At 43.3% G+C, this 10,116-nt stretch overlaps 1 protein-coding gene across 1 annotated transcript; it reads right to left on the bottom strand.

The window, feature by feature from the left end:
* Nucleotides 1-7,130: 7,130 nt before the first annotated feature.
* Nucleotides 7,131-8,666, bottom strand: ZSCAN4 (zinc finger and SCAN domain containing 4). Its single transcript, XM_007457515.1, has 3 exons — nucleotides 8,271-8,666; nucleotides 7,977-8,146; nucleotides 7,131-7,884 (listed from the first exon to the last, which is right to left on the bottom strand). The coding sequence occupies exons 1-3, from the start codon at nucleotides 8,664-8,666 to the stop codon at nucleotides 7,131-7,133; spliced, it is 1,320 nt and encodes a 439-aa protein (XP_007457577.1).
* Between the last annotated feature and the right edge of the window lie 1,450 nt (nucleotides 8,667-10,116).

Here is a 10,116-nt window from a genome sequence, read left to right as displayed (position 1 = left end):
GCATCGGCAGGCGGACTCTCAAGCACTGCGCCACCAGGGAAGCCCCCTGATTGGGATTTGAACCCACGCGGCTGGGACTCAAACCTGGCCAAAACGCAGATTGGGACTTGAACCCAAGTGCTGGGGCTTGAACATGGCCAAAACCCTCAGTCTTCCAACTGAGATCGCACACCTGGCTTCAAGACTTAATGAAGCTCAGGTTCTTGATGTTTAATCGCAGAAAGAATTCAGTGATAGACAAAGTGATAGGTAAGAAGTGGATTTATTTAGAGAGAAACACACTCCACCAGGCAGAGCATGGGCCATCTCAAAAGGTGAGAAAGGCACGAGGGTATGGGATTGTCAGTTTTTATAGTGGTGGGTAATTTCTTATAGGATAATGAGTGGGAGGAGTATTCCAGCTATTTTGGGAATAGGCAGGAATTTCCAGGAATTGGGCCACGGACCAATTTTTGATCCTTATTGTCGCCTTAGAACTGTCATGGCACCTGTGGGTGTGTCATTTAGCTCACTGATGTGTTACAATGAGCATATAATGAAGCTCATGGTCTAGGGGAAGTCAACTTGTCCACCATCTTGGACCCATTTGGTTCTAATCTGTTTATGTCATGTCCTCGGGCTATGTCATCCTTTCAAACGTTGTGCCCTGCCCCCTTCCCTCCTGTTGCAATCTCAATGATTAACTGAGATTACGTCCCTCCTTTCCTTTAAAACTTTCATGGCCGAGTAGAATCTCTAGAGGTGGTTTCTGGGGGACGCTGAGTCTACCATCTCCCCAGATTGTCAGCATTCTGATTAAAGGCACCTTTCTTTTCTATGGATATTTGTGAGCATGTAATTGATTTTGTAAGCTGCGAGCAGCGAGACCTCCATTGGATAACAGCAGATGGAGGCTCCAGGTCCCCAAGCCCAGCCAGGCTTCCGTATAGGTGCATCCCAGAGAAGGCACAGAGACTCGGGGACGAGGCACGGTGCCCCTCACCCCTCATGCCCCCCAAGTTGAGGAGGTCTGGCAGCGATTAGAGGAGAGCGATGGAAAGCGCTCTTGGAGTGGTGGGCCTGAGGAGCATTTCCTGGGACAGACCTGAGCTGTAGATGTCCAGGGTGCTCCCCCTAGTCATTCCCTGTCCCCCATGGACACCACCGGCAAGCTAGCACTAGGGCGGCCATGCCCCACAGTAACTGTGTCGCCGGGGCAGGTTGGGGGTGGGGGTGTGGCCAGTGCATCCTCTCCTTACCTGCTCTGGAAGCCCTGTGATCAGGCCCCCCCCATCCTCTCCATTTTGCACAGGAAGAAACCGAGGCCCAGAGAGGGGGTTCCTCTTGCCTGTGCTAAGTAAATGTCCAAGACAAAGTCAGATGACCAGTGTCCTCAGGACAACAAAGTAGACTGAGAAGATCTTAGAGTCTGGGGTGACTTCCCAGGGGGCAATCAGAGGACTGTCAGGAAAGGACACAAGTCAGCCTGGGATGAAATGAGGGAGCCACGTGGATTACAAATTAATAAAAAGAAAATTCTGGGAGTTCCCTGGCAGTCCAGTGGTTAGGACTTGGCGCTTTTACTGCCTTGGGCCTGGGTTCAATCCCTGGTCTGAAAACTAATATCCTGCACCCCATGCGGTACAGCCAAAAAAACCCGAAAACAAACAAAAAAATCTTACAGTGATCAGGGCTGTGGTGAGGGTAAACAGGGTCACAGCTAGAGAGGAGCCCTAAGCCTTATTTGGGTTTCCATAGGAAGGGATAAAATGCTCCTACACATAATCACTATTAGATATTTTAATGAATTCATTTTTCAATTATAAAAAATATCTTAAAGAGGAAACTGGATTCACAACTTTAAGAGGTAAGCCAGCTCCACTTGGAATAAACAGAGGGCAACCCACCTGCAGAGAAAAATCCAGTGAACTTCTTGGTTCCATTCTGCACAGGAACCCTCTGTTTATGAAACTGTGGGCCTCAGATTGGGACTTGAACCCATGTTCTTTTTTTTTTTTTTTTTTTTTTTTTTTTTTTTTGCAGTACGCGGGCCTCTCACTGTTGTGGCCTCTCCCGTTGCGGAGCATGGGCTCCAGACACGCAGGCTCAGTGGCCATGGCTCACGGGGCCAGCCGCTCCGCGACATGTGGGATCCTCCCGGACCGGGGCACGAACCCGTGTCCTCTGCATCGGCAGGCGGACTCTCAACCACCGCGCCACCAGGGAAGCCCTGAACCCATGTTCTTTTAACTGAGATCACACCTCCTCTCAGGACTTAACAAAGCTCAGGTTCTTGATGTCTTGTCACAGAAAGAATTCAATGAGAGACAAAGTGATGGGTAAGAAGTTGATTTATTGGGGGGGGGCTTCCTTGGTGGTACAGTGGTTAAGAACCCACCTGCCAATGCAGGGGACACGGGTTCAAGCCCTGGTCCGGGAAGATCCCACATGCCGCGGAGCGGCTGGGCCCATGAGCCATGGCTGCTGAGCCTGCGCTCCGCAACGGGAGAGGCCACAACAGTGAGAGGCCCAAAACTTAAAAAAAAAAAAAAAAAAGAGAGAGATTGGTTCTTACTCGCTGCAACTAGAGGAAGCCCACGCATAGCAACGAAGACCCAACACAGCCAAAAATAAATAAATTAATTAAAAAAATATATATTTTTTAAAAAGAGAAGTGGATTTATTTAGAGAGAAACACATTCCACAGACAGAGTGTGGACCATCTCAGAAGGCAAGAGCGGCACCAGGGTATGGGGTTGTCAGTTTTTATAGGGGTGGGTAATTTCATAGGCTAATGAGTGGGAGGAGTATTCCAGCTATTTTGGGGAAGGGGTAGGGATTTCTAGGAATTAGGCCACCACCCACTTTTTGGCCGTTTACGGTTGGTCTCGGATCTGTCGTGGTGACTGTGGGTGTGTCACTAAGTGTGCTGATGTGTTACAATGAGTATATACTGAGGCTCAAGGTCTGGTGGAAGTCAACTCATCCGCCATCTTGGACTTATTTTGTTCTAATCAGTTTGGGTCGTGTCCTCAAGCTATGTCATTTTTTTAAAGGTTGTGCCGTGCCCCCTTCTCTCCCGTTTCATTTAGAAGCAGAAATTCCCCAAACGTGTTAGTCTGGACTCGTAGCTGACTCTCCACCTCAGTCGAATGCACAGGAGGTTACCAGTGGGAATCCACCTTTGTATTGTTGAACTCTGCATATAATCACTGGGCTTGGAGCTAGGTGGAGGCCAGGCACTCATTCTATTTATGATTTCGGTACCTGTGTGATGTGTGTGATGCCAAGTAGAGACAGACAGGCAGCAGGTGTGTCAGGGAGACGTATCAACTGTGTATTTAACCTGCAAAATCCAAGCATATTGGTTAAGCAGAGGGTGTGAAAGAGCTGCTTTTTTTTTTTAAACTTATTTATCTTACTTGCTGATTCCAATAAACTACCCGAGGGGTCCAGGTATTAAAGTCAGACCAGTCACAAAACCAAGCGTTTCAGAAGACATGGACATTCAAGATCTTTTGTATTGCTAATGGTGCTACAATGGGTAAAAACCACTTTGAAAAAGTTTGCCGCTGGGTATTGGAAAAATACTTTTTTCTCCTTTACTCTCACTCTACTGCCATACTCAACACTATTTTTTTTCATTGAAGTGTAGTTGATTTACCTTATTATATTAGTTTCAGGTATGATTCAATACAATAGTAATTCAATATTTTTATAGATTATACTCCATTTAAAGTTATTACAAAATAATGGCTATATTTCCCTGTGCTGTACAATAGATCCTTGTTGCTTATTTCTTTTATACATAGTAGTTTGTATCTATTAATCTCCTTCCTATATTGTGTCCCTCTCCCCTTCCTTCACCCCACGGGTAACCACTAGTTTGTTCTCTATATCTGTAAGTCTGTTTCTATTTTATCATATACATTCACTTATTTCTTTCTTTTAGATTCCACATATAAGTGATAACATAGAGTATGTATCTTTGTCTGATTTATTTCACTAAGCATAATACTCTCTAGTTCCATCCATATTGTTGTGAATGTCAGAATTTCCGTCTTTTTTATGACTAATATTCCATTGTATATATATACCACATCATCTTTATCCATTCATCTGTTGATGGCACTTAGGTTGCTTCCCTAACTTGGCTATTGTAAGTAGTGCTGCTATTAACATTGGGGTGCGTGTGTCTTTTTGAAGTAACGACACTCAACACTTCTGACACCAGAAGTGTGGCTGTTTTCTCACACCAGCCAATTGTCTGTGGCACCAACTGGATGTCCTACAGTTCAGTGAATTCTGACACTAATTCGGGTTAGTGAAAATCCCTCAGGTTAAGGGCTCAGTCCCATATGATTGGCCCCCACTTCAGAGGCCAATTGCAAATAGTGGGTACCCATGTTACCCAAAACTTCTGTCTGATTTGGCTGCAAATCAGAGGTTCCCCTAACTGCCCTCCTCAAATTGGATTATTCACTAGAACCGTTCACAGAATTCAGGGAAATACTCACTTACTTAAATAGTTTATTATATTTTAAAGGGTATGATAAAGGATACAGATGAACAGCCAGACAGAGTTACAGAGGGAGAGATCAGGAAGGGTCCTGAGCACAGGAGCTTCTGTCCCTGTAGAGTAGGGGCATGTCACCCTCCTGGCACATGGATGTATTCGGCAACCTGGAAGATCTCCAAGTCCTGAACTTAAGAATGCATGATCCATTATTAACTCAATCTCCATTTCCTATCCACTTCCAGGGATGCAGGGATGCGGTGGGGCTGAAAGTTCCAAGCTTCTAATCATAGTTTGGTCTTTCTGGTGATCAGTCCCCATCCTGAAGCCATCCAGGAGCCTACCAAGCATCACCTCATTTAAAGCCAAAGACACTCCTTTCATCCAGGAAATTTAAAAGGATTTAGGTGCTCTGTGTCAGAAGCCAGGGTCCAAGATCAAATTTTAGAACAAAAGATGCTCCCAGGGGAATTCCCTGGAGGTCCAGTGGTTAAGACTCCACTCTTTCACTGTTGTGGGTGCGGGTTCGAGCCTTGGTCAGGAAACTACGATCCGACAAGCTCCGCGTCGCAGCTAAAAACAAAAACAAACAAAAAGCTCTTAGTGCTCTTATCTCTTAGGAAAGTACAAGGGTTTTGGGGGTGCTGGGGAACAGGGCAGAGTCCTATATATATATATATTTGCTGTTATTTCACAACCCATCTCCCAGAGGTCTTTCCAAAGAAAAGCTTTCTTTCATACCGAGATTTGCAAGGAAAAAAAAAAAAAAAAGATTTGCAAGAATATTCACCATAGTAAAATACCTGGAGACAGCCCAGGAAAGAGTATGGATGAATGGGCTTCTCCACATAGTGGAGCATTATCCCAGCCCGATATCAAGGGAATCAGAGAAGTGTCACAATTTACCCCGCAGAATGTCCCTGTTCCAGTATTCAGGCCATTTCTACAGGGCACCTTCTAGTTTCTCAATGAGACTGAACCCTAATTTCCTATTGGAAGCCAGATCACAAATGTGTTCACAATAATTAGCATGTGAGCTTTTGCCTCAACTGTACACAGAATCTGTTTTCTCCAAACTGCTCTTTCAAACTGGTTTTGCAAATAAGCCTTCCCTACCCCCACACACTCCATCTACTGGAAGAAATGCATGGAAAACATTGGACTTTTCTGGTATTTGTTAACAAAATTGCATTCTGCAACTTTCAGCCACCATTCTTCTTTAGGTCCAGTTTAGCTATTAAATTGCCAGTAAATTAAATGATTATATATTATTTAAATACAAAGGGTCCCTTTCTTCAGTTAAGGCCTCTTTCTAAGTTTCCATCTCCACTCCCCACCTTTTTAGGTGCCTGTGGATGCACTAGAGATGAAGGGTGTGGACAGAGGACAGGGCAGCAGGCAGGGAAAGTCTCGTTGGACCACTGAGCTTGGAACTCACTGTCTTATTGTAACCGAAAGTGGGGTCCAGCTGCTCGCCACTCAAAAGCCAATAAAGAGGCCAGGTTGGTGGAAAGGAAAGTGCTTTATTTTGGATGCCGGCAACCGGGGGATGGAGAGGGTGGACGCCTGTCCTAAGGCTGACTCCACCCTCACCCTCACCCCCCCGCGACAATCAGTGGGCAAGAGCTTTTATAGACGGAAGGAGGGGACCACATGCAGAAACAGCACAGTCAGCTCTAACAGTCATCTTGAAATTGGTCATCTGTGCTCTGATCAGCGTCATCTTGATTGTTTTAAGCACAATTAGTCTTCAGGTTCAGAGTCCCTTCTTTCACCATTTCTTTGAGGCTAATTCTCGAAATTGTGGCAGCTATGTCATGGCTACAACCTGGTCATCTTGCTGTTAACTTCTTCCACCTGGTGGGGGTTTCAGTATCTACAAGAGAGCTCACAGGATATGGCTCAGAATATTATCTATAGTTCTTAAGGAGGAACTGAAGATCCTTGATTTTTGCTTAATGACTAAACAATTATTATTTGGTCTCCTTCGATTGTTTTCCTTTGTTTCTGCATTTTCTCACTTCTCTGATTAAACTTTTTTTTTGCTAAAGTTTTTCCACAGACAAAAGCAGACTGAGGACATGGTGTGTGTGTGGGGGCAAGGACCATAGGGTCCTGCTCCGTTTCATTCTCACGTGGGACACACGCCAAAATTTTAAAGAATAAACACCAACATAACACATCCATTCATTTATTCAACATTTATTGGTTATTTGAAATGTACCAGATGCTTTTCTACACACCTGAGATACTTTAGTGAACAAAACTGAGAAATTCCCTGCTCTTCATAAACTTGCTTTTATGGGGGGGAGGGGTGAAACAATAAATGGAAAATACAATCAGGAAATTACATTCTTTTTTTTTAAACTGTCTTTTTAAATTTATTTTCTTTCCTTTTTAAATTTTTAATCTTATTTAATTATTATTACTTTTGGCCGTGCTGCAAGGCATGTGGGATCTTAGTTCACAGACCAGGGATGGAACTTGTGCCCCCTGCAGTGGAAGTGCGGAGTCTTAACCACTGGACCGCCAGGGAAGTTGCCACTTTTTTTCTTTTTTGAATTATTTTTATGAAGTATAATCTATAGAGCAGTACTATGGAAATAAACATACGCACATACATAATTTATATACATCACATTGGGGCCATAGCCAAGGAAGCTTTTAGTGTGGAGGGAACACTTTTGAGGGCAATTTTCTGGTGAAACCTAAGGTGGCGGTGGTAGGTGGAGGACTGGCGGAAGCGTCTCTGGCAAAGGGAACATACATAAGGCTTCTCTCCCGTGTGGATTCTCTCGTGAGCCCGAAGGTTGGTTTTGTGGTTGAAGGCCATTTCACACATGCTGCACATGAAAGGCTTCTCTCCTGCATGAATCCTCTGATGCACATGTAGGTCTGATGCCTGGAAGAAGCCTTTGCCACACTCAGCACAAATATATGTCCTCTCATTATTGTGTCTTTTCTGGTGAACTTTTAACCGAGAGGAATACCTAAAGATCTTGGAACACGTCTCACATTTGTATACTTTTGGGGCTCCGTGAAATCTTTCTTGGTGTTCCCCACGTGCAGAATTCCCCTCAGTGCTCTGGTGCATAGAAACAGGCTCAAGGGTTACCTGGTCTGGGTTGAAGAGAAACTCTGGTTCCACCTCCACAAGGACATCTTGATAGGAGGGTCCTTTCAGGGATCTTTCCTGGGACCTGGAGGGGCCTGGACATGCTCTTCTGGAGCTGAGTGGATTCTCCAAACAAACACTTCCTTCTTCAGGCCTTGGACTGTTCTCTTCTTGGATAATGAGTAGGAAAGGTATTTGATTGTTTGGACTAGTAATACGGTCATTTACTTGACAAGTTTTCAAAGAAATGTTGCCACCATTTTCTTTACCTTCACTTTCTGTAGCGGGGAAAAAAGTGACTCAGTGAAGTTATGCCCAAGAAAGAGTCCACACAGATCATCCCCCTGGTACCTGGGCTTTCCCCACTCACTTTGTCTTGTTTCCAGGGAAGTATCTTGAGGAATCCAGAAAGGTGTCCCCATTTTCTCTCTTGCTGGAGTTCCTGTCGACAACTGCTTTGTGAAGTGAACAATGACTTCTCTTAAGGGCGTATTCTCACAAAAGAGGGCTTCCTGTCCCTGCATGTGGACGTGGACCTGTGAACAAAGCCTGATTACTATCTATAATAACTTCTTTCTCTACTTCCAGGCAACTCCAACAGACTACTTATTCCTTACACCCCCTTGCCCCTCACCCTGGGGGTCAGAACCCTCTACTTACTAAGCCAGGTGGCTTCATGCCATCATCGGTCAGATCTTCCATGAATTTCTCCAGGTTTCTACCGCTTGCATTCCATTTCTCTTGTAAAGTGGACCTGTCACCGCAGCAGCCATTGATCATAAACTGTTCCAGGACCAAACGAGAAATTATTTCATCCTTGCTGTGTTTTTCTGGCTGCAGCCATGAGTGAAATAATTTATAGAGTCTTTGCAGCTCCTGCCTTGCACATGAGTTATTGTTGTTTTGAAATAAGCTGAGCTGAGTGCTCTGGAACTCAGAGATCCCCTCTCTCTTCTGGATGGCAGATCCTTGGCTGGGTTTAAGCTCTAGATTATCTGACCCAGGATCCTTCCTGGATGGTTCATCTTGAAAGGAGATTCTGAGGTCTAAAGCCATTCTTAACAAGAATTCTCAGACAGCCGCAACTTCAGGGATTCAATCTCTGCTGATTTGTTTCTTGGGGGATCTCTTTCAACAACTGGTGGATGTTTAAGAACTGCAAGCTAGAAAAAGAAGAGATATGTAATAAATTACAACACTGGTATAATTGAAAAGAAACAAACAAAATTCAGGTTCAGTTGAGTTCACGGATGAACTCTACTAGACATTTGGTGAATACACAAATGGAGAAAAGCGCAACTTCATCAGTAATCCCAGAAATGCAAAATAAAACTACAACAACGTGCTACAAAATACCTACCAGAATCACTAAAATAAAATAGAGTTAGCATTGGCATGGATTGGAGCACCTGGCACTCTCAGTCACTGCTAGTGAGTACTCACGTTGGAAATGCTTTGACTAGTATGTGCTAAATCTGTATTTATGCATTCCCTGTGACTCATCAATTTTACTCCTCGGCATGTACTCAACGGAAGAATATACTCATGTGCATCAAAGGCATATACAATAATGTTTCTATCAACATAATTCATAACATTCCCATGCTGTAAATAATCTAAATGTCCAACATTCAATGGGACAGATTACAATTAATTAATGTAGAGGTATATTTGATAGCAATAAGAAGAAATTCTTCATGCAACAACATAGAATAACCACAAAACAGAATGTCAAATGAAATAATCCAGGCACCAAACAATACATTTTGTTTCTTCTTGTTTATGTTCATTGAAAAGCATATAAATACTATCAATATTATTTAGGATTTTGGTTAAAATTTTGGAAACAATAGTAGATCCTGGGATAGGTACATATGGAGGGCTCCATAGGACGACCCCATCCCAGTTTGCCTGGGACTAAAGAGAAAGTTCCTGTGATGCTGTACTTCCAATTTTAGCTGGCGATAGTCTACCTCTTGATCTTGGAGGTAGTTACACATGAATGTTTCGCTGTAAAAATCCACCAAGCTATATATTTTCACTTTTCCTTTTTTCTGTATGTGCATTACATTTCAATTTTAAAAGTTCAATTTTAAACAACAAATAGCGTCTTAAGTTGTAATTGGACATGATTTAACTGAACGAAGGCGATCTAGTACAAAGATGTTCTTTCAGTCATTATAAGAAAACAAAAAATTACAAACAATTGACAAGAAAGTGAATGAAATAGGACAGGCTGGAATCCATATACATGATTTCATCTTGTGTTAGAAACTCGTACATCAGACACAAACATCTGCAAAACCACCTCAGCTACACCCCGTGTCAGCCCAATGATACATTCCTCAGGAAATTTTCCTTTTACTTTCTTTCACCTCTTTCTTTTCTCCAATTACCCTTCCTTATGAAAAACATTTGTCTTTGCTTCACTGATCTTATCAAAGTTATAATTTTATATTGATCTGTTTCTTTTTAAAAATAAATTTATTTATTTATTTTTGGCTGC

Source organism: Lipotes vexillifer, unplaced genomic scaffold (genome assembly GCF_000442215.2).
Source record: "Lipotes vexillifer unplaced genomic scaffold, Lipotes_vexillifer_v1.1 scaffold995, whole genome shotgun sequence".
In the NCBI taxonomy this organism is placed as follows: domain Eukaryota; kingdom Metazoa; phylum Chordata; class Mammalia; order Artiodactyla; family Lipotidae; genus Lipotes; species Lipotes vexillifer.
The sequence above is the reverse complement of the archived record's forward strand: the minus strand, read 5'-3'. Positions and strand labels throughout refer to the sequence as shown.

Bases quoted from the DNA above. Each gene is read 5' to 3' on its own strand.
- ZSCAN4 (XM_007457515.1), bottom strand. From the start codon at position 8,666: ATGGCTTTAGACCTCAGAATCTCCTTTCAAGATGAACCATCCAGGAAG. The intron at 8,147-8,270 runs GTAAGTAGAGGG...CTTTGTTCACAG, and splicing joins GCATGAAGCCACCTGGCTTA to GTCCACGTCCACATGCAGGG. The intron at 7,885-7,976 runs GTGGGGAAAGCC...CGCTACAGAAAG, and splicing joins CTGGAAACAAGACAAAGTGA to TGAAGGTAAAGAAAATGGTG.